Below are 22,955 nucleotides of genomic sequence, written 5' to 3'. Positions count from 1 at the left end.
AGCCTGACCAGCTAAAAAAAAGTGATCAAAACCTATGTGCAACTACCCAACAGACCGGCTTGACCAAGCCAGGGGAGCAGAAAACCTAGTTGAAGTTCTTTTCCACCCATCAAGGCGGTCTGAGGTAGGCTTTAAAAAAAAAAGTGCATGCGGAATGCAAGAACGCTTCCTGTGCGAGAGCGTGAAGCTCAGCTTTCTGCTTCTTTTCCGCTGTGCTGCTGCTGCTGCTGCATCCAGCTGTTTTTAAACGCAAAAAAGAACGTAGAACGCCTTCTGTGCGTGTGTGAACGGCCCAAAAATTACAGGCTTAGGACCACGCCTGTCCTAGAAGGAGGAGTGGGTTAAGGCGTTAGTGTAGAAAATTTTCACTGTCGCACTTTACAGCTGCAAAGGAGCACAGGGCAAAAAAAAGTTTGAAAATGTCCGGCGTGGCATCCACACTCGCCAGGAAGAGAGCCGAGGCGGCTGGCTTTGGGACGAACGCCAATGCGGTGAAGTACCTGAACCAGAACTTTGAGAGTCTGAGAAGCGAGTGTCTGAGCCGCGGACAGCTGTTCTGCGATCCAACCTTCCTAGCCGCTCCCGAGTCTCTGGGCTTCAACGAACTCGGTCCACGATCGTCAAAAACCAGAGGTGTCGTGTGGAAAAGACCTGGGGTGAGTTCTTGTCAAAGCAACATAAATGTAGTTTTGCCAAAGTAATGCATCATGTAAGTAAATGCTTCTATAACTATCATTCTCACTGTGGCATGAAGCATTAAACTCTTGTTAATGTGATTTTCATCAAAAGCAATATATGCCAACATATGACTCATCCCTTGAATATTTAAATGGAAAACAGGCAACAACATAGAACAGATCTTCATTTCAATGCTTTTTACCATTTCTGCAGGAACTGACCTCCAGTCCGGAGTTTATTGTTGGAGGGGCTACAAGAACAGATATTTGCCAAGGAGGTTTAGGTAAGTAAATGCCCCTGCTATGTGCAGAGTTCTAACAGTCCACAAGGTGTTCCTAATGTGGAATGACAAATAGCATGTGAGATTGACCCAATATGTCTCGCATTTTATGTAGCTCTCTTGGAATTGTTCTTATTCCTTTTAACTTTATTGGTAAATCCCCACTGAACATGTGGAAACATTTTAAGAAGCACACCCAATGTCTTTGAGTATTCTGGTCCCCTTTAAACACGTTTGCACACTCTCATAATGCTGTGTAATTCTTAGTACTAAATGAGACCCTGTAGTTACTCACACATCAGAGAAGTCTTTGTGCACTTTTTGGGAAAAATACTAGCCACTGTTTTCAGCTCTCGTGTTTGTTTTACTTGCAATGAATCTGTTGAGCCAGATGGAGAAATCCTCGTGAAGTGTGGTGTGATATGCACCATTGCAAAACACAGAGGATGATTCCTGCAACCTCTGCCTCAAAAGGCTGTTTATTATATTTTTTTATTGCTTATTTTTGTGTATTTACCTTCATATTCATTTCTTTACAAAACATCATTTTTGCATTATTGTTTTTTATTTGATATATTTATTAATTTAGTCAGTTTGAGATTTCATCATGTGCATAGGTTTGATTTAAGGGTCATGCAATACTTGTAGCCTCGCTAAACACTCCAAAGAGGCATAAATTATTGCATGAAATTAAATTAAATGGGTTCTCAGTTCAACTTCATTCTTTAACAATGGGAAATAGTGCTAGAACTAAGAGTTACGATACTGGTTGAGGAAACCACAAATCAAGCCTGTCACTATAGTAACACTTTCAGTGTTGTTGCACATCACAGTATCATCAGGAACATATTGTCATAGCTGTATGAAAGATGAAAGATGATTCATCCAACTGAAAAGGAAACGGTTTTTTAGCTCATTGAGTTATAGGCATTTCGAACACTGATCAGCTGACATGTTGTGGAAGATTCTGAAAGACGCATTCAGATAAACTGAGTTGTCTTTGTGAAGATTGTGGAATGCAAAGGATTTTGGGGCAGGACAAACAGTGTAGGCCTACAAACAAACCGCAGGAGGATTGAATCTCAGCATTTGCAATTGAGCATGTGGGAAAATGTCTTAAAGGGATAGTTCACCACAAACACGAAATTCTGTCCTTGTTTATATTCTGTAATTATTATTTATGTTAAACCCTAATGTCATTCCAAACCATTTTGTTTTCTTCTGTGAAATATAAAAAAATAATAATAATTATGGAGTTGGATGCCCTTTCCTATTCAGTTACAATAAATGGGGAGTGGATTGAAGCCTTCAAGTCTTAATATTTTTAAACTGCTTTAGCTTATTTGCATTCTTCCTGTCTCTGCTTTGGTAAAAATCAAAGGAAATCTGGTCAAATGTATCAAACTTCCACAACCACAAGATTTTCCTTTCTGCAGGTGATTGCTGGCTCCTAGCGGCCATTGCTTCCCTAACCCTCAATGAAGACGTTTTGGCTCGTGTCGTTCCATCCAACCAGGGCTTCGGGCAGGACTATGCTGGAATTTTCCACTTTCAGGTAAACAAAGTAGATATGGAAGTTATGTTGCTCTTGGACAGCTTGTGAAGAGAAAAATTTGGAAAAATTGGGCTGTTTGCAGAGAGATAAAGTTTTAAGGTTGTTTTGGGAGGTTGCTTGCTGTTGCCAGAGCTACTCTAGCTGGTTTCTAGGAAGTTAGATAGATTAACACTTTTTAACAGAGACTCACATTGGCTTGATTGTATGGGTTGTGATGGTGGAATATTTTTGTCAGGACAGGAAGTCAAACTGACTCAATAGACAGACAGCATTGATCCCAGAGGAAGTGCGTTCTCAGTTCCTCTATGTGCTCAGCCTTACTGTGTTTTTAAATTCCACATTTTGCTATGCTGCTGTTTTCAGTTATATTTAAGCATTTAAATCATTTCCAGATCATAACAGGCTTTTCAGATGTAGCAGGAGTATCAGACTGTGCTTTGACTCTTGATGCTGTGCAATCGTGTGTTATGATGTTGTATTTTAAGTCTCATCTGCTGTGATTCCTCCTTAATTTAAGTAAATTTGTTTTGATGGTTGCAGTTGTGGCAATATGGGGAATGGGTGGATGTGGTGGTGGATGATCGATTGCCCACTCGAGATGGAGAACTGCTGTTTGTTCATTCAGCCACAGGCTCAGAGTTCTGGAGCGCCCTGCTGGAGAAGGCCTATGCTAAGTGAGTCATATAATATCCCCTTTTGTTGGGTTTGGTATGTGTTTGTTTTGCATCATAACAACCACAATTGCTGTCTAGCTTACATTTTAAAAGTAGTCTATTTGCTTTAAAATAGTCTATTAAATTTATTATAATTAATTCTACTGAAATTATTAAAATAATTATAAGTTTTGAGTCAATTTTGATTTTTTAAAATGTTTTTGAGTGAAGTCTAATGCACACCAAGGTAAAAATAATAATTTTGTGACATATTATTACAATTTAAAATAAGTGTTATATGTTTTTATATATTTTTTAAAAAGTTATTTATTCCTGTGATGGCAAAGCTGAATTTTCAGCATTGTTACTCCAGTCTTCAGTCACATGATCCTTTAGAATTCATTGTAATATGTTGTTTTGCTGCTCAGGAAACATTTATTTTAATCATCAGGGTGTGCTGCTTAATATTTTTGTGGAAAATGTGGTATTTTTTCAAGATTCTTGATTAATAAAAAAAAAGTTAAGTTCTTTTTATAGTACTAATGTTGTGAATTTAGCACATAGAAATTGTCCAAAATGGTGTGATTTGTGATAAAGAAAATAGATTTATTTGTTTATTTATTTTTCTTACTTTTTATTGCCCTCAATCCTAAATATGTGGTTACATCTTTGCAAAGTTATCAGTAGTAAGTCATGCACAATCAGCACACAAACATCATTTTGGGGCATTTTTAGTAACTTTATTGATACAATACTTGTTTATGATACAATACTTGGTAGTCTGTGTCTTTCTTTTTGCACAATTTCCCTCTGAGTGACACTGTTCTCTCATTCAGAGTGAATGGATGTTATGAAGCTCTGTCTGGAGGTTCCACCACAGAAGGTTTTGAGGATTTCACCGGTGGGATTGCAGAAAATTACGAGTTGAAACAAGCCCCGTCCAACATGTTCCAAATCATCAGGAAGGCCCTGGAATCTGGAGCTCTGTTGGGATGCTCCATAGATGTATGAGCCCTTTAGCACACATACAGATGTTAAAGGATTAGTTCACCAAAATATTTAAATTCTGTCAGAAAAAAAAAAATACAGTAAAATAATGCTTATTTTATATAGATCACCAGTGCAGCAGACTCAGAGGCCATCACTAATCAAAAGCTTGTGAAAGGACACGCCTACTCTCTTACTGGAGCAATTGAGGTTAGTCATCTGAGTCATCTTTCATTTTTTGGGCTCCTTTGGCATTACTGTTCAGGTAATGGCTTGGATTAGAAAATGTTTTCCTATGCATTTGCTAGGTTAAAGGAGACATACACTGAAAGTAGCATTTTACTTGTTAACATTTATATGTATAATCTATCCACAACCTTGTCAGGTTAATTACCGAGGCCGAAAGGAGAAGCTGGTCAGAGTTCGTAATCCTTGGGGTCAGGTGGAATGGACGGGGGCCTGGAGTGACAAGTAAGACTCAAAACTTCAAAACAATATTCATTTATTAAGATGTATATTATGCAGTTGCATAAGCTTGTAATGAAGCAGTTGTAGTGTTATACAGTATAATATAGCTTGACCTTATTGCTTAATTATGTTTGTGTATTTTAGCTCTTCTGAATGGAATGCCGTCGATCCGTCTGAACGTGACAATGTGAAGTCAGAAGATGGAGAGTTCTGGTAAAATTCAGTTAAAAACCATATAACTGCATCACTGAAGCTCTTCTTGGCACAATTATTCACTACCTGTTTGCACTTGTGTAGGATGTCATTCTCAGATTTTGTGAGGCATTATTCCCGCATAGAGATCTGCACTCTGACCCCAGATACGCTGACATCTGAATCTGTCAAACATTGGAGTGCGTGTAAATTCGATGGCACCTGGAGACGAGGCTCTACGGCTGGTGGATGCAGGAACCATCCATGTAAGCATGTTTATATTTCTGTGCATCGGCTCAAGTTTGACATGAGTTTGGAGAGGGACTATCTATCAGTAGCAGAGTGAACTTTAGCTTTGCACCACAGAAATAAATTACATTTTAATATATTCAAATAGAAAAAGGTTATTTTAAATTGTAATATTTCACAATATTACTGTTTTTACTATATTTAATAAATAAATATTACTGTTTTTATTGTAATTTAGATTTTATTGTATTTTTGATTGAGCATATAAGAGACTTCTTTCAAAAGACTGTAACATGTGTCATCTTAATCATTTGTCTTCCATAGACACCTTCTGGATGAATCCTCAGTTTAAGATCAAAGTAGAGGAGGAAGATGATGATCCTGATGATAATGAAGTGGGATGCAGTTTAGTGATTGGCTTGATTCAGAAGAACCGGCGTAAGTTGAAGAAATCTGGAGAGGACATGCACACCATTGGCTATGCCATCTATGAGGTGGGGTTGCTAAGATAGCAATGTTTTATGTCTCTTTTGTTGTAAATTTAATGACATAACCTGTGAAGGGTGCTGTTTATACAACTATTCTTTTTCTTTTCATTCTAGGTGCCTCCGCAGGTGAGCACAAACTAATTATTTTAAAGGATTTCTCTTGAGATGTGGAGAATTAACATAAATAGAAATAATGAAGCATTTTAAATATATTTTGCAAAAAATACTCGTCAATAATATCCACAGAGAAACTGGTCAAAACCACCTAGCAACTGCCTGGCAACCACCTGTAACACCCTAGTAGCGTTGACTGTTGTTCAGGCAAACAGCACTCACATTTTCTTCAAAAAAAATGTAGAAGTCTAGCTTAATCTTCCTCTGGTTCTTGATCACCTCATTGCAGTTCCACGGGCAAAAGGACGTTCATCTGGATAAGAATTATTTCCTGTCCCACGCTCAAAAAGCTCGATCTGAGACCTTCATCAACCTCAGAGAAGTCAGCACCCGCTTCAAACTTCCTCCTGGAGAATATCTCATTGTCCCATCCACATTCGAACCGCACAAGAATGGAGACTTCTGTGTGCGTGTGTTCTCCGAGAAACAGTCTGAGATGCAGTAAGAACAGTCTTGATTTTTTGGATTGAAAATTTTCAATAAGCTCTTGATAAGACCATGTTCAATTTACTTCAGCATATGATCGACAAAAATCTCTATTACTTTATTACAAGTGGTCCTAAGAAACCTGTCAAGAAATGTAGTTAGTATTCTGTGGTCTGAAAGAAATTATCCCCAGGCTATTTATTTACTTATTTATGCAAATTATTCCTTTGTAGTCAATGGAAAAAAGAGTCTATAATTCTAGTCAATGTCTATAAATATACATACAGACAGACAGACAGATAGATAGATAGATAGATATACTGTATATACTGTACCTGTATAATGTATATATTATATAAAGAAAATGAAACATAAATATTTATTAATTTTTTCATTACATATTTACATGTATATAAATGTATTATTATTATTATTATTATTAATCAGTTTTTTAAGGAGGGGTGCTGTATGACCTGAGATTCTCGTTTGTATGTGATAGACTCTGTCTCTCTTATTTCCTCCAGACAATGTGATGACCCGATAGAGGCAAACATAGAAGATGTAAGTCTCATTTTCCAGTGTCTCTCTTGTGATGCTACCATTGACTTTATTAACGTGAATATCATCAATAAACCTCTTTTCTGACTCCTCAGGAGGCTGTGTCTGAAGATGAGGTTGATGCTGGCTTTAGGGGACTGTTCACTAAACTTGCTGGAGATGTGAGTTATTTTAGACCCTGGCATTCATGAATTACCTTGATAAACATGAAACATGTTTGACCAATTAAACATAAAAAATTAATAATGTTTGCTCTTGCCTAAGGACATGGAGATCTCTGCCACTGAGCTGAGAACAATTTTCAACAAAATAGTCTCAAAAAGCAAGTCTTTTCTTTATACGTTAATATTTATTTAAAAATTCATATTCATAGATATTTAGTAAACAATTTGTCTTCTCCTTACAGGAACGGATATTAAGACAGATGGTTTCAGTTTGGAAACATGTAGGGTCATGCTGAACCTCATGGACGTATCCTTTACAAATAGTCCAACAGGCAGTTGTTTAAGATGTCCAAAGATACATTTCTGTTTAACTTCATAAGTCATAAGGAGTTTGACTTAACTCTAGTGCAGGAAAGTGGCAATGGTAAACTAGGGTTAGCTGAGTTTGCCACTCTTTGGAAGAAAATTCAAAAGTATCTGGTAAGTTTGTCTTAATAGAAAGTCAAAAATGCTACTTGCAAAACCTCGTGGGTTGTCTTAGGATAAAATCCTTGTCTTTTTAGATCATTTATAAGAAGAATGACATGGATGGGTCCGGCTGTATGAGTACACCAGAGATGCGAATGGCTTTAAAGGAAACCGGTACGATGACTTTTGACCTTCATTCAAACTTTTAGTTTTAAAATGAGTTTTTAATGAAGGAGCAGCAAGTGAAACTTCAAAGCAACTTGATTTATTTGTAATCGTTGCACAGGATTCTCTCTGAATGACTGCATTCATCAGAATCTGGCTGCACGCTATGGAGACGCGGACATGAAGATCGACTTTGATAACTTTGTGTCCTGTGTGATGCGCCTGGAGATGATGTTCAGTAAGAACAGTTCATTTTTTTCTGATTGGTTGAAATGTGTTTCAAGGGTTTTAATTATCGGATTCAATTATGTTATATATATATATATTTTTTATAATTGTATGGCTTGAGGTTTGTTGACCGCATTGTTGATCAATTTATTACATACTTTCTGAATTGAAGTTACACTTTTTTTAACTTTTAATTAATAATTTAAGTAGAGTTGTGACTTTCATTACCATCTCGTGTGTACAGCATGTTTTCAGTAATTCAGTGTTCCAGAGGCAATTATTTCTTACATACTATATAATTTTTATTTTATAGTTTTATGGATTTTCTTTATTTTTGGTGTATGTATTATTTTTTGTTTATATTTTTTATATTAATTCTTTTTTTTTTTTACTTTTGTAGAAGTGTTCAAAAGGATTGACATAGACAACAGTGGGTTCATTGAGTTGGACTTCTTCCAGGTACTGAATGTCTTGCTGTATAATAGTGCTGTGTGACTTAATGTTTAACCATATTGTGTCCGCGCGTTTTAAATGGTTCTTTTTCTTTCTTTCAGTGGCTGACGATTGCTATGATTTAAAGGCCCAGAGGATTATTATTAATAGTATTTTTATTGTGCTAGTTAACTTACACAGAAGACCATCATATACCTAAATGCTTAATTGGTTTAGTGGACCTTGTGGAATTTGTAAATGTGTCCATTGTACTTTGCTATAGAGATACAAGCATAGTTGCCTGTTGTTTTTTTCGTAATGCACTTTCATCTTACTGCGGTGCTTGCAAGGCATCATCGTTTTGATTTTTTTGCTGCTCCAAATTGTGTGGCTTGTTGATGACAATTGTGCAATTACTTTAAATTATCAGATGTATGATTTTCACCTGGTCATATAGACTTAAAGAGCAATCAAAGTTATACATCCACTTTTTCCTCATCCGCATCCATCTATTTTAAGCTGGACAAAACAGCTTTTGCTGGTGTGTCTTACCATATTATTTAATGTATTATCTTAAATCTGAACACACTGGTTTGTATTGCAAACAGTTTTACCGTTTAATGCACGTTGTTCTTCTTGTTATTTCCCAAGTGCATAATGAACCGGAAGTCTTGCCCATAGGTTTACTTCCACATTGAAGAATAAGGTGGATAGGGATCAGATTATCATATCAAACTTGAAAGTGAACACTTTTTTAGAAAGTAAGCAACCACATAGCAATGCTCTGGCAATGAATCTAGCATCTTGGTTTTGTGAGCAAGCAATTAGTAAAACCAACAGCACCAGTAAAATTACAGACCTGATGAGATCGCTTGACAAAGTAGGATTTTCTACTTCCATGTAGATGTGTTTCCTATTGAAGTTTGAATAGGATATATCAGGAATTGTCTTTAAAAAAAGCCATATTATAACAGCAAAGAAGTATGATTTGCTGTTGCTAATCAGTGCAGGTGGAGTTAAAAGCCACAAAACTGTCATTTTGCTTCAGTGCACAGACTACATTCAAACTTTTTGTCAATCTATTTGTTGTTGTTTTTTGGTGAACTTTATACTTTTTTAATGAAATGTAATATTCAAGCCTAAAACCAAGTTTACTTTTCTCTGCTGCCTTGCAAGCACTGGTATTTTTGTGGACCATTTGAAATGTATAAATGCATAAAATATACAGCCTTGTTGCTCTAGAGAAAAATAAAATCCTTTATTTGTAACATTATTTCCAGTGTTCACGTTATTCAATGGCTTTCAAGGGTGTCGAACTTTAAGGAGAATTTCTGTCAGTAATTTTAACTGTCTTATATATTTTAATCTATTAATATTTGCCTAAATCAACCCACATCGACTCTTGCATCATCAGCCTATACCATCATATATAAATCAACTTTTTTTTCTCTATATAGCGTCTATTTAGCACATTCTGACCAATTTAAACCTTTCGTTGTTAGTATTAACATATTTGAAGTCATGTTGAAAATACTGTATGAAACAAGTAGGTACTATGTAATTAATATATAATGTAAATAGAGTATATACTTATTTATATACCGTATTGTTTTTATGTCTGTTAGAAAAGCTCGAGGCTTGCTTGGGACCCTCTCAAATCCACCATAATTTGGATATGGACCCGTTATTTGTAAAGCATTTGACCGGTTTGTCGAGACAAGTGCACTTGTCTGTCTCAGTGTTTATCGCCCCGCCTCCTCTGGACTCACACACACACACACACACACACACACACTGAAGCTCTAATAGTGTTTTGCGTATCTTTCGGGAGATATAACTGTATATATCTGACATCTCCCTCACAGAAGAGACTGACAGGACCGCAGCTGCAAGGCAAGTTTAGCGGTTCTTGTATTTCTGCCCTGAATCATGTCGAGATTTATTTAGTTCTGTTCTGTCCGTGTTGTGGGTCTCCGTCGGCCTGCTGTAGTCTGTCGCATTGAACACTTTATTCAGTGTCAGATATGCATGTTATGCACATATTGAAGCTTGAAAACGTTTTAGGCTAGAGCAGTATCGCTAGAAATCCCAGCTAAGTAGAAATTGATAATTAAACGAACCGCAGTGATTTGCGAAGGTTGAATGGAGTTACTAAGACAACAACAAGACAAAATGCTTGGCATGCCATACATTCATTTTAGAAATGAACTAATGTACAGAACAACCATAGACGCTTAATAAATCGACATTAAAAGTGTTTTTAAATGTTTAAATATAGAGATTAAAAAAACGGCCCTGTGGTGGATTTTTCTAAGTGTTAATAGTTTTCGTACCTTTATCTAAATACAATGCAGGTTGTGAAGTTATACACTGAGTGTGATTTGTGTTGAAATGAATGGGAGGCCCTCAGTCTGTTGTGAGTTTTGAGGCCAGCAGCAGCACAATGCAGTCATTGATACAGAGAGATAATAGAAATATGATATTTCACAGCTAATGCTGTGACTGTCTAAAATTAAATGCCATGCCCATATGTAAGTCTGAAAACTGAATGAGATTCTGAGTCTACAAACCTGCACTTATTTAACGGAGCAGAGCCACAGTACAGCATTTGTCATCAAAGACAGCATTTAACACCAGACTTTCTGCATCTGTTCTGTTTACATTTTTAACCTTATTGATATGGGGCAGTATGCATCATTTACTTTAAGTAATTCTAACTGATGCCCACAGCCTTCAGTGGAACCAAATTGTATTTGGACACTAAAATAACCCTATTTTGTAAAATTGCATTAGAAACTAAATATCAAAGCAAGTAGCATTTGCAAACAAATGATGCATATTTTGCGCCATTTTTGCAATTACCAACTGTCATTATCATATTCCACTAATGTTTAACAACCACAAAGTACTACTTTACATAATCTTTTTTTTTTTTTGGAAACTGGTGATGATATTCCATAAACCTTCATGTAAATTAAAAAACTGTCACAAGGGCATTACCCTTTCAATAGGTACTAATATGTACACTTTATATATGTTCTTTTAATGTGCTAATATGTGATACCAGTGTGTACTATTTAGGGGTAAATAAGGTACAGGACTTTTTTTAGCCCCAGTGACAGCTTTGTACTTTTTTTTTTTTTTCTGAGAGTGTATGGTCTTTTGAAAGCTAGTGTGCATAATTTGCATTTGCGTGTCAATTACAGAGGGTTTTTTTTTTTCTTACATAGAAACAATTACAATGCAATGTACTCCATGTCTTCACAAAGGCACAAAAATTATTAAAGTGTTTTGAGTATGAATCCCTTTGCTATCAGTTTTGCTATTTATAACTGCTTTGCATCTCACGGCTCCAGCATGTTCACATATGGAGGAATCTCGGCACAGATCAGTGCTAACAGGCTACAGGCAGAAGGCGTGGGCTCTTTTGAGCAGGCTTTACACTTCCAGAACCAGGACTTTGAGGCACTCAAACAGGAGTGTTTGGAAGGAGGCTACCTGTTTGAAGACCCCTGCTTCCCCGCCGAACCACCCTCTCTAGGCTTCAAAGAACTTGCCCCAAATTCCTCCAAAACCTGTGGTGTGGAGTGGATGCGTCCTACGGTGAGGGGAAAAAGAATTAGTTTTTATGCTACCCTGTAGTCTCTTATGCTCAACAATGCTGCATTTATTTGATCAAAAAGTACAGTAATTTATTGTCATTTATTTCTGTGATGGCAAAGCTGAATTTTCAGCAGGCAGCCATTGCTTCATTCTTCAGTGTCACATGACCCACCCAATCCTTGGAGTTCATAGTCAGAATGTTTATAACCACACTGACCCTCCCTTCTCTCCATTGCAGCTGTTGTCACTATTATAAAATCACATACACAAGGATTATAACATTTCTCTAGACACACTTAGTCAGAGTACACATGATTCCTGTAAGGTGGCTTCATTCAGATTAATTGTTAATTCATTACAGAATATGAGTGTGTTTCTCTGGCAACATAGGAGTGGCAACAGTAATTACACTCATGTCATTCCAAAGCCTGTTATTTTTTTACATAATACATGAAAATATCTATTATCATAGTTATCTAAATCTAAAACTATCAAATCATAAAAAAAGTGTTACTTGAAATAAAATAGCTTAAACTCATTCTATTTAGGCTAGTTGCCAAAGCAACTAAATATATATATATATATATGTTATATATATGTTATTATATATAATAACAACTAAACTAGTAAAAATGGAAAAATACAAACAAAATTCTGAGAACATTCATTAAAATTACAATGAAAGCATACAAAAATAAAAACTTTTATTATTATTCAACTATAACAATATCCTAATTATGCTAAAATAACACTCTTTCATGGTCACCCCACATTTTAAAAGATTCTTCAACATTTTTACTTTGTATTAAAAATGCAAAATAAAGAAACACATAAAAAAATTTAATAAAAATCAACATTTTTGTACAAATGTTACAAAATGAGGATGCTTTTTCATTTTTGGCTGAACTGATCTTATCGAGTCTTGATTTATTAAAACAAATATCTTTGGCTTGCCTAATTCCAGTCTCAGCCCCTCTAATCCCTCTTTTTCTGCAGGAGCTCTGTGATGATCCTCAGTTCATTGTGGGTGGAGCCTCACGGACAGACATCTGTCAAGGAGCTCTGGGTAAGTTTTCTGGTTGTACAAAAGCCATCGAGCATGCATAGTTTCGAGGCGTTTGTCTCGGCAGGTATTACGTGTCATGGAATCCCCTCCAAATGATTCTGAAGCTGTAAAACTCAAAGCATGACTCACCACAGAAAGAGCAGCTCATATAACTGACCTGAGGCGTGTCTGCATGTGACTCATCCACTTCTCACTGACCTTGAGTCAGTGCATGTTTGTGATTGTGCCAACTTTTCTTAGTCAGCGTGCATGTCAGATTTTTCTAGTTTTTATGTTACCGCCCTAGTAAAGAACATATTTGTACTCATTTTACATAAGCTAGTTTAAAACTATCAAATACAGTACCAGACAAATGTCTGCACACCTACTAATTCAATATTAGTAGTGTCTTACAATAGTACATATAAATTATATAGTGACCAAAACAGTTTAACAATTGAAAACTCATATATTAGAGCCAACAGTGGTAGTGTATGTTCAGCCTGCCGCTGGCCCCTTACGGTTTTGAGGCTGTGGAAAATTCCTCTGCTCTGAGGTTGAGATCTGAGTGGGATGTAAACAGGAATGGGTTCACACAGGCCTCACTGAGAAAATAAACCCCACCCCTTTCTCTGTGTCCCTCTGCTGGTTGTAGAGTGGAAGCTCAACTCCTGTGTCTTATTAAAAGACAAAATATTGATTGAAGCATTTTATTCAGGGATTGTGGTATTACAGTTTAAATAGCTTTTTGAATAAGTGGTTTTATTTCTCCTTGCCTCATCTGTTTGTTTTTTTTCCATGGTCAGGTGACTGCTGGCTCCTCGCTGCTATAGCCTCGCTGACTCTTAATGAAAGACTCCTCCACAGGGTCATCCCTCATGGCCAGACTTTTCAGGATGACTATGCTGGAATCTTCCACTTTCAGGTTCTGAAACACAATTGCGTGCTCTTGTTGTAAATTATACAGTAAATGGGGTTTTTAATCTGAAAATGCTTATATTGGAACAAACATATATTGGGCTGAAATATGATTTTTTTTTTTTTTTTTTTAAATCGTTGTTATTCATTTTTATACTTGTCACTTAATTTTTTTATTATCATTTTTCTGGCCCCACTTTTTAAATGGCAATTTATATGTATCTATATATAAACAAATACTTGAATATATATACAGTATTTTGAATTTTATATATATATATATATATATATATATATATACTGTATATACTGTATATATATATATATATATATGTGTGTGTGTGTGTGTGTGTGTGTGTATATATATATATATATATATATATATATATATAATTACATGTTTCCCCAAGTATTTTTTCTTGATCTTTCTATTAGTCTTAAGGTGCAGTCACATTGGCAAAAAAAAAAAAAAAAAAAGGTCAGTTTAAAATCTATTTAAATTGTCTAATCTCTTATTTCTGATTTCTCTTGGGAATCTCAGTGGGGAAATTTTTCGCCCTCAAGTGAAATTCCAGATTGCATAGATTTTATTGAAATTACTGTGTTTTACCAAAATTCGCAAATGTGACCGCATCTTTAATCTGGAGTCCTCCCATGCTTTTATTCATACTAATCACTGTCTGTTATCTGGATGTCAGATTCATTACAGTTGCTTTTTTATGTTGTGCAGTTCTGGCAGTTTGGTGAGTGGGTTGACATTGTGATTGATGATCGGCTCCCGGTCAGAGACGGAGAGCTCATGTTTGTCCATTCAGCAGAGGGAAATGAGTTCTGGAGTGCCTTGGTTGAAAAAGCCTATGCTAAGTATGTCCTGATAGACATTTTGGTAAAGGCCAGCAAAATGTGTTGTTACTAAACAATAATAATTTACAAAAGTGGACAGTGTGTGTTTTATTTAATAAAGATTTTAGCATAGTCTAAGCACAGTCTCCTTACTTGTGTGTGTTTGTTTGTTTTGTGCCAGGCTAAATGGCTCTTATGAAGCTCTCTCTGGAGGATCCACTACTGAGGGTTTTGAGGATTTCACCGGAGGGGTTTCAGAGATGTACGAGCTCCGGAAGGCTCCAAGAGACCTGTACCGAATCATCAGCAAAGCCCTGGAGAGAGGCTCCCTGCTGGGCTGCTCTATTGATGTGAGAACTGAATTTACTATACTACAAAATTTGTTTTATGTCACACTTAATGTCAGTTGTAATTGCATGGATTTACAAAACACTAATAATATAGGTAATCTAATTTTTCTTTAGAAAGTTATTCATGTACATTTATTTACCTCAATCTAGATTTAAGTTAATATATTATTTCTGATTGTGTATCAGATCACCAGTGCCTTTGACATGGAATCTGTGACGTTCAAGAAACTGGTTAAAGGTCATGCTTACTCAGTGACTGCTCTCAAACAGGTGATGCTCTCAGTATATGTTGCTCATAAACACATTTGAGTTTAATTTTGTCTGCCTTCACGTGTGCGATCTCTCTTTAACAGGTGGAATTTAGGGGTCATACAGAGAGGCTAATCCGCATTCGTAACCCATGGGGTCAGGTCGAATGGACGGGGGCCTGGAGCGACAAGTAAGAAATAACACAGAAACACTTATTCAGTTCAGCCCAAATCATTGAGTAAGAATACTGTGTATGTTTCTTCTCCAGCTCCTCTGAATGGGATGAAATTGATCAGTCTGAGAAGGATGACTTGCACTTACAAATGGAGGATGGAGAGTTCTGGTGAGCTTTATCGGCAATAAAAATGTAAGGAATAGTTCACCCAAAATTGAACAGATTTAGAGAAATTTAACCATACATCACCTGCTCACCAATGGATCCTCTGCAGTGAATGGGTGCCGTCAGAATGAGAGTCCAAACAGCTGATTTAAAAAAAAAAAAAATAGTTGTCTTGTCTGAATCAGTAGAGAAATATGCACAGATCAAGCACTGTTTACAAGCAAAATCAGTCCAGAACAGTTCTAAACAAATATGTGCTTGGATTTTGATGTGAAAGGACAACAGGAACAGGGGAGTGACTTTTTCACTGGAGGAAGCCTTATTATGGATTATGGACATAAGCAATGGTTTAAAGTTGAAATGCCTTAGGGATGGATTTGTTTCTTACAAATATGCAACTTTTCACTTACAAGATGTTAACTGATGGACTGGAGTCATGTGGATTATTGTGATATGTTTATCAGCTGTTTGTCCTCTAATTCTGACGGCACCCATTCACAGCAGAGGATCCATTGGTGAGCAAGTTTTGATGAAGAAACAAACTCATCTATATATACTGAAGATGAGTGCATTTTTAGGAAATTTGTATTTTTGGGTGAACTATTCCTATAAATTTGACACATCAGTAGACCAAAAACGCATTGTGTATGCTCACAGCATAAATAAACAGTTCCCTTTGTCCCCAGGATGTCGTTCAGTGAGTTTTTGCGGCAGTTCTCCAGGCTGGAGATTTGTAATCTGACCCCTGATGCTCTGAGTGATGATGACCTGAGCCACTGGAACACCATCAAGTTTCACGGTGCCTGGCGGAAAGGCAGTACCGCAGGAGGCTGCCGAAACCATCCCAGTGAGTAACACCCCTGTTCACGTCCAGCGATTTTATTAGTTGAGGTCACAGAGGGGCTGTATTGTTGGTCATAGTGGGTGACCCTACTACTGGAAACATTGGTGGGCTTTACCACTGGCCATAGGTGCAAAAATCCCATTGCCAGTGAATTGGTTTTCAATTCTGGAAATGTTAGGATATACACTGCCATTAGGGTCAGTAAGGTTTTTTTATGTTTTTGAAAGAAGTCTCTTTTGCTCACAGATGCTGTATTTATTTGATTATAAATACAGTAAAAAACATAATATTGTAAAATATTACAATTTAATTTAATAGATGTTTTCTTTTTTAGTTAAGGAAAACAGCTATTTTAATTTTAATTTAAAAATTAATTTATAATGTCATTTATTCCAGTGATGCAAAGCTGAATTTTCAGCATCATTACTCAAGCCCTCAGTGTCACATGATCCTTCAGAAATCATTTTAATATGCAGATTTGCTGCTGAAGGAACATTTCTTATCAGATGTGTTGTCTATTGTTTTTTTGTGGAAACAGTGGCACATTTTTTTCTAGGATTGTTTGATGAACACAAAATTCAAAAGAACAGTATTTATTTGAGTAAGAAATCTTTTGTAACATTACAAAAATCTTTACTGTCACTTTTAATCAATTTAATGCATTATTGCTAAATAAAATATTAATTTATTTTCAAAAAATCTTACTGACCACAAACTTTTGAACAGTAGTGCATAAAGCATCATATCACGAACAAGATGAACAATTATTAATTCATAAATCAAGCTCAGCTACCAGCTTTATCTAGGATTTGAACCCTTGACTGTTACGTGTTCCTGTATTATTTGGCAGACACATTCTGGATCAATCCACAGTATAAGATCACATTGCTGGAGGAAGATGATGACCCAGAGGATGAAGAACTGGCCTGCAGCTTCCTGGTGGCTTTAATGCAGAAAGACCGCAGACAGTACCGCCGCCACGGACAGGACATGCACACCATCGGCTTTGCTATCTATGAGGTGAAGAGCAAAATAGGTTCAAATTGAGTTTATAGAGGGGGAAAAAAGCCTAATTGTTTTCTCTCTTTTTCTTTTTTTCTCCTCCTTGCAGATTCCTGAAGAGGTATGAACCCATGTCAACAATTTCTTTGTTAAATAGGTGTGCCTACATCATTAAGGCTTGTATACTTCCATAAACATTTATTTTTAAAACGGAAGGATGAATTTTCCTACAGTGGGATAATTTTGCGTACCGCACAGATTTGTCATTTCCGTCTGTCTGCAGTATGCAGGCTGTCAGAACGTTCACCTTAAAAAGGACTTCTTCCTGACACACTCATCGTCTGCCCGCTCTGAGACCTTCATCAACCTGCGAGAGGTGAGCACTCGTCTCCACCTGCCTCCCGGTGAATACATCATCGTCCCCTCCACCTTCGAACCCAGCAAAGAGGCAGATTTTGTCTTACGAATCTTCACTGAAAAGCAGTCACAGACAGAGTGAGTGTGTGTTCATTTTTGAAATAGCACCCAAAAATTCAAATTCAGTCATTGTTTACTCACCCTCATGTTATTTTTTCTACTGGGAGTGGACAGAGATTTCATACATTCATTAATACAATATAATCTATTACACATAACAGAAAATGATCAACATTTTTTATGTTTTAATATAATGTATAACTATATTTACAAGTCATATGCACTACTTAGATGATGCATTATTTTCTCTTGTCATATTTCCTATTGTGTTGCATGGAAAAAAAGAAAATTGGATTTGGAATGAAATTAGGATTAGTACATTGTATTCTGTCACAACTTTCACTTTTTTCCTCAAAGGGAGTTGGATGACGAGATTTCAGCTGACCTGGAGGATGAGGTAAGATTTTGGATCCATATTAATTAGAAAACAAATGCCATATTCTTTAGACTTTTTAATAAACGTGTCTCCTTTGGGGTTTCTTGTAGGCAGAAATTACAGAGGATGATATTGATGACTCTTTCAAGTCCTTGTTTGCCCAGCTGGCTGGAGAGGTGAATAAATATATAAATCCGTGTTTTTCTATTTTAGGTCCGCTGATGTTAGAACATTTCATTTAAATATTAACTTTTGAATTTTTTGTCCTTGTTTTAGGATATGGAGATATCTGTCCGTGAACTCAGGACTATTCTCAACAGAGTAGTGTCCAAACGTGAGTAGCGCTATTTTGCCTACACTTGAGGTCAACACAGTCAAAACAAACCCGTTTATCTGATCTGAATGAACTGTTTCTCTCTCAGATAAGGATCTAAAGACAGATGGCTTCAGCATGGAGTCCTGCAGAACTATGGTCAACCTCTTGGATGTATCCTTCACTATTTAAAAGAGTATTCTGGGGTTAAATACAAGTTAAGGTCTATAAACAGCATCTCTGTCATTCTGTCGATCACTATGGAAAATTGTTTTGACTCGTTCTTGAGTTGGTAAAAACAGCAACAATCCTCTTCACATTAATGCAAATACAGTGGAAGCTCATATGCTATGTTTATTGGCTTTAAATGCCAATGACAGCGAAAATATGTGTAGAAAGGTTAGCAGAATGTGTTAACAGTATAAGAAGCATTTATTCTGGTATATTGCCTTGTGATCAGACAACCTGTATCTGTTTTTACTCTTGACTCCATTCATCAGAAAGATGGTAGTGCACGGTTGGGTTTAGTAGAGTTTCAGATCCTCTGGAACAAAGTAAGGAAGTTACTGGTGAGTGTCTTAGGTCAGCCTTTTTTTTTTTTTACTAATTCCACACACTATGAAATGTTCATAGCTTCTTTAGTATAGTGTTCAAAATAAATATTTCATGCTTTCCTTTTCACTCAGGGGATCTTCAGAGAGTTTGATATTGATAAATCAGGGACTATGAGCTCTTATGAGATGCGTCTGGCTGTAGAATCAGCAGGTAAAAGAGACATTCATTTCATTAATTGGCATACACTAAAAGGGTGCAGAAACTTGAATGAATTGAGATAAATTACGGTCCATAAATGTTTGTCATGAGTCATGATTTTAATATCATTTCATTTTTTTTTTTTTTTTTTTAAGAAATTTATATTTTTATTTGGCAAAGATGCATTAAATTGAGCAAATGTGACAGTAAATACATTTATAATATCACAAAATATTTATATTTCAAATAAATACTGTTCTTTTAAACTTTCTACTCATCAAAAAATCCTAAAAGAATTGCAATGGCTGCTGAAAAATCAGCTTTGCCATCACAGGAACAAATTACACTTACTGCTGTTTTTACTGTATTTTTTATTAAATAAATGCAACCTAATAGTTAGCATAAGACTTAAAATATTATACGTTACATTACAAAAATATTAATATTATCAACCCCAGATTTTTAAATGATGTACAGGTGCATCTCAAAGTAGAATGTCGTGGAAAAGTTTATTTATTTCAGTAATTCAACTCAAATTGTGAAACTCGTGTATTAAATAAATTCAATGCACACAGACTAAAGTAGTTTAAGTCTTTGGTTCTTTTAATTGTGATGATTTATGCTCACATTTAACAAAAACCCACCAATTCACTATCTCAACAAATTAGAATACTTTATAAGACCAATAAAAAAAACATTTTTAGTGAATTGTTGGCCTTCTGGAAAGTATGTTCATTTACTGTATATGTACTCAATACTTGGTAGGGGCTCCTTTTGCTTTAATTACTGCCTCAATTCGGCGTGGCATGGAGGTGATCAGTTTGTGGCACTGCTGAGGTGGTATGGAAGCCCAGGTTTCTTTGACAGTGGCCTTCAGCTCATCTGCATTTTTTGGCCTCTTGTTTCTCATTTTCCTCTTGACAATACCCCATAGATTCTCTATGGGGTTCAGGTCTGGTGAGTTTGCTGGCCAGTCAAGCACACCAACACCATGGTCATTTAACCAACTTTTGGTGCTTTTGGCAGTGTGGGCAGGTGCCAAATCCTGCTGGAAAATGAAATCAGCATCTTTAAAAAGCTGGTCAGCAAAAGGAAGCTTGAAGTGCTCCAAAATTTCTTGGTAAACGGGTGCAGTGACTTTGGTTTTCAAAAAACACAATGGACCAACACCAGCAGATGACATTGCACCCCAAATCATCACAGACTGTGGAAACTTAACACTGGACTTCAAGCAACTTGGGCTATGAGCTTCTCCACCCTTCCTCCAGACTCTAGGACCTTGGTTTCCAAATGAAATACAAAACTTGCTCTCATCTGTAAAGAGGACTTTGGACCACTGGGCAACAGTCCAGTTCTTCTTCTCGCCTCTGACGTTTGTCTGTGGTTCAGGAGTGGCTTAACGAGGAATACGACAACTGTAGCCAAATTCCTCGACACGTCTGTGTGTGGTGGTTCTTGATGCCTTGACCCCAGCCTCAGTCCATTCCTTGCGAAGTTCACCCAAATTCTTGAATCGATTTTGCTTGACAATCCTCATAAGGCTGCGGTTCTCTCGGTTGGTTGTGCATCTTTTTCTTCCACACTTTTTCCTTCCACTCAACTTTCTTAATTTCTAGCGATTATCGCCGATTTGATTGCACAGATACTATTTAAACTAAACTGAGCTAGACAATGACATCTCTGAATTCAATAATGAAATGCCTTTAACTGAAAATTGAGTGTTTAATCTTATCATTATACATTACTGATACTCTATCCTCCAATTTGATACTGTTAAGTGCTTTGACACAATCTGTATTGTAAAAGCGCTATATAAATAAAGGTGACTTGACTTGACTTCTGATAACATGCTTAGATACAGCACTCTGTGAACAGCCAGCTTCTTTGGCAATGAATGTTTGTGGCTTACCCTCCTTGTGAAGGGTGTCAATGATTGTCTTCTGGACAACTGTCAGATCAGCAGTCTTCCCCATGATTGTGTAGCCTAGTGAACCAAACTGAGAGACCATTTTGAAGACTCAGGAAACCTTTGCAGGTGTTTTGAGTTGATTAGCTGATTGGCATGTCACCATATTCTAATTTGTTGAGATTGTGAATTGGTGGGTTTTTGTTAAATGTGAGCCAAAATCATCACAATTAAAAGAACCAAAGACTTAAACTACTTCAGTCTGTGTGCATTGAATTTATTTAATACACGTGTTTCACAATTTGAGTTGAATTACTGAAATAAATGAACTTTTCCACGATATTCTAATTTATTGAGATGCACCTGTATAAATTAGTGTCACTTTGAGGTTCTCTCTGAAAGACCATCCTGTCATCCTGTACACTTTCTTTACAGGCTTTAAGCTCAATAACAGACTCAACCAGATTCTTGTAGCCAGATACGCTGAGAACGAGGTCATCGATTTTGATAACTTTGTCTGCTGCTTGATCAAACTGGAGACCATGTTCAGTAGGTGTTTCTTTTTGTATCACATGGTGGCTCTTAATATATTTTTTAAACATACCCAAAATGCTTTATCCCAGTGTGGTTTTCATGGTCTTGTTCTTCCTTGTAGGATCTTTTCAGCAGCTGGACAAAGATGGAACAGGAACGGCTGAGATGAACCTATCTGAGGTGCTCTGGCTTGATTTCATTACAGTCAAATGTTAAAACAAGCATCTACAAAACACTAATCTCTCATTCTCCTTTTGTTGTGTAGTGGCTCTTCATGACCATGTGCGGCTGAGGTAGACCATTTCATGAACGTCCAACTCAAGAAGCTGCTGCAAAGTGCCTCAATGCTGAACTCCTCGTGCAACAATCCCACTATAACCTCATTAGAATAAAGTGCTACTAGTTTTTTAAAAATTTATTTTTCACTCAATATTACATATTGCAGTTACACTACAAAGAAAACCCCTCTAGTGTGAAACACAAGAAAGAGGACCTCCACTCACCGCTGCTGTAATGACTGATGGAATGGCTGAGAAACATCATGTGCATGGGATAAATATCAAATGAGCTTCAAGTTTTGTCCTAACAGAAGACCGACCTTTATTTCAAAAGGCTGTCTATGAATGCCATAGGGGGAAAAAAATAAATCACAGCACTGCATGTTCTCCTATAAGGTGAACTTATGCATCCTATTAAAAAAGCTTTAGATGCACAATGCGTAATTGTGTAGATATTGTCACTGATTTCTTATGATCAGAGCTTCAGAATAAACTCTGTTACACTAAACTTACATAAACTATTGTTCTGAAAACAAATCCAAATACCTGAAACATCCTTACAAGTTTATCATACTCCAGCATTTAATTATGATTTCACAATTATGACATTTTTCTCTGAATTTACGTCTGTTTTTTTTTTTTTCATTTGGAATAAATAAGGTAAGTGTGACTCTTACAACTTTTTTTTTTTTTCTCACAATACTGACTTTTCTTCTCAAAATTATAAGTGTATGTCACAGTTCTGAGAAAGTCTGAATTGTGAGATATGAACATTTAAAAAAATTAAAAGTCTTAATTGTGAGATTAAAAGTTGCAATTAACTTTTTTTTTTTTTTATCCTGTGGCAGAAACAAGCTTTCATACATAAGTGTCGATAATACTATAATCAGTTATTTTTACTAGAAATTGCATACTTTAACCCAGATGATAATGTAACATTCTCTACAGAATTATAAGTA

At 36.3% G+C, this 22,955-nt stretch overlaps 2 protein-coding genes across 2 annotated transcripts; both read left to right on the top strand.

The window, feature by feature from the left end:
- The first annotated feature begins 130 nt into the window (after positions 1–130).
- Positions 131–9,438, top strand: capn2a (calpain 2, (m/II) large subunit a). Its single transcript, XM_058795304.1, has 21 exons — positions 131–656; positions 892–961; positions 2,395–2,513; positions 3,054–3,187; positions 4,003–4,171; positions 4,280–4,363; positions 4,539–4,624; positions 4,766–4,834; positions 4,919–5,079; positions 5,387–5,556; positions 5,665–5,676; positions 5,954–6,165; positions 6,675–6,711; positions 6,804–6,869; positions 6,973–7,030; positions 7,115–7,179; positions 7,284–7,352; positions 7,436–7,514; positions 7,627–7,743; positions 8,134–8,192; positions 8,288–9,438. The coding sequence occupies exons 1-21, from the start codon at positions 420–422 to the stop codon at positions 8,309–8,311; spliced, it is 2,097 nt and encodes a 698-aa protein (XP_058651287.1). The 5' UTR covers positions 131–419; the 3' UTR covers positions 8,312–9,438.
- Positions 9,439–9,753: 315 nt separating this feature from the next.
- capn1a (calpain 1, (mu/I) large subunit a) lies at positions 9,754–22,435 on the top strand. The gene is made up of 22 exons (XM_058795303.1): positions 9,754–10,058; positions 11,522–11,768; positions 12,765–12,834; positions 13,620–13,738; positions 14,462–14,595; positions 14,756–14,924; positions 15,111–15,194; positions 15,278–15,363; positions 15,442–15,516; positions 16,200–16,360; positions 17,208–17,377; positions 17,469–17,480; positions 17,643–17,854; positions 18,194–18,233; positions 18,323–18,388; positions 18,489–18,546; positions 18,635–18,699; positions 19,026–19,094; positions 19,212–19,290; positions 21,620–21,733; positions 21,840–21,898; positions 21,984–22,435. Exons 2-22 carry the CDS (start codon positions 11,523–11,525, stop codon positions 22,008–22,010), a joined length of 2,115 nt encoding a protein of 704 aa, XP_058651286.1. The 5' UTR covers positions 9,754–10,058; position 11,522; the 3' UTR covers positions 22,011–22,435.
- Positions 22,436–22,955: the final 520 nt, after the last annotated feature.

Source organism: Onychostoma macrolepis, chromosome 13 (genome assembly GCF_012432095.1).
Source record: "Onychostoma macrolepis isolate SWU-2019 chromosome 13, ASM1243209v1, whole genome shotgun sequence".
Taxonomy (NCBI): domain Eukaryota; kingdom Metazoa; phylum Chordata; class Actinopteri; order Cypriniformes; family Cyprinidae; genus Onychostoma; species Onychostoma macrolepis.
Note: the sequence above shows the minus strand (reverse complement) of the source record. Positions and strands in the feature narration are given on the sequence as shown.

What these genes read in the sequence shown, in the direction of transcription:
- capn1a (XM_058795303.1), top strand. Translation starts at nt 11,523, where the DNA reads ATGTTCACATATGGAGGAATCTCGGCACAGATCAGTGCTAACAGGCTA. An exon ending in ATGGAGGATGGAGAGTTCTG is followed by an intron (nt 15,517 to 16,199) that starts GTGAGCTTTATC and finishes CTTTGTCCCCAG; the next exon opens with GATGTCGTTCAGTGAGTTTT. An exon ending in CTATGGTCAACCTCTTGGAT is followed by an intron (nt 18,700 to 19,025) that starts GTATCCTTCACT and finishes TCCATTCATCAG; the next exon opens with AAAGATGGTAGTGCACGGTT.
- capn2a (XM_058795304.1), top strand. Translation starts at nt 420, where the DNA reads ATGTCCGGCGTGGCATCCACACTCGCCAGGAAGAGAGCCGAGGCGGCT. An exon ending in TGTTGGGATGCTCCATAGAT is followed by an intron (nt 4,172 to 4,279) that starts GTATGAGCCCTT and finishes TATTTTATATAG; the next exon opens with ATCACCAGTGCAGCAGACTC. An exon ending in GCGCCTGGAGATGATGTTCA is followed by an intron (nt 7,744 to 8,133) that starts GTAAGAACAGTT and finishes TTACTTTTGTAG; the next exon opens with AAGTGTTCAAAAGGATTGAC.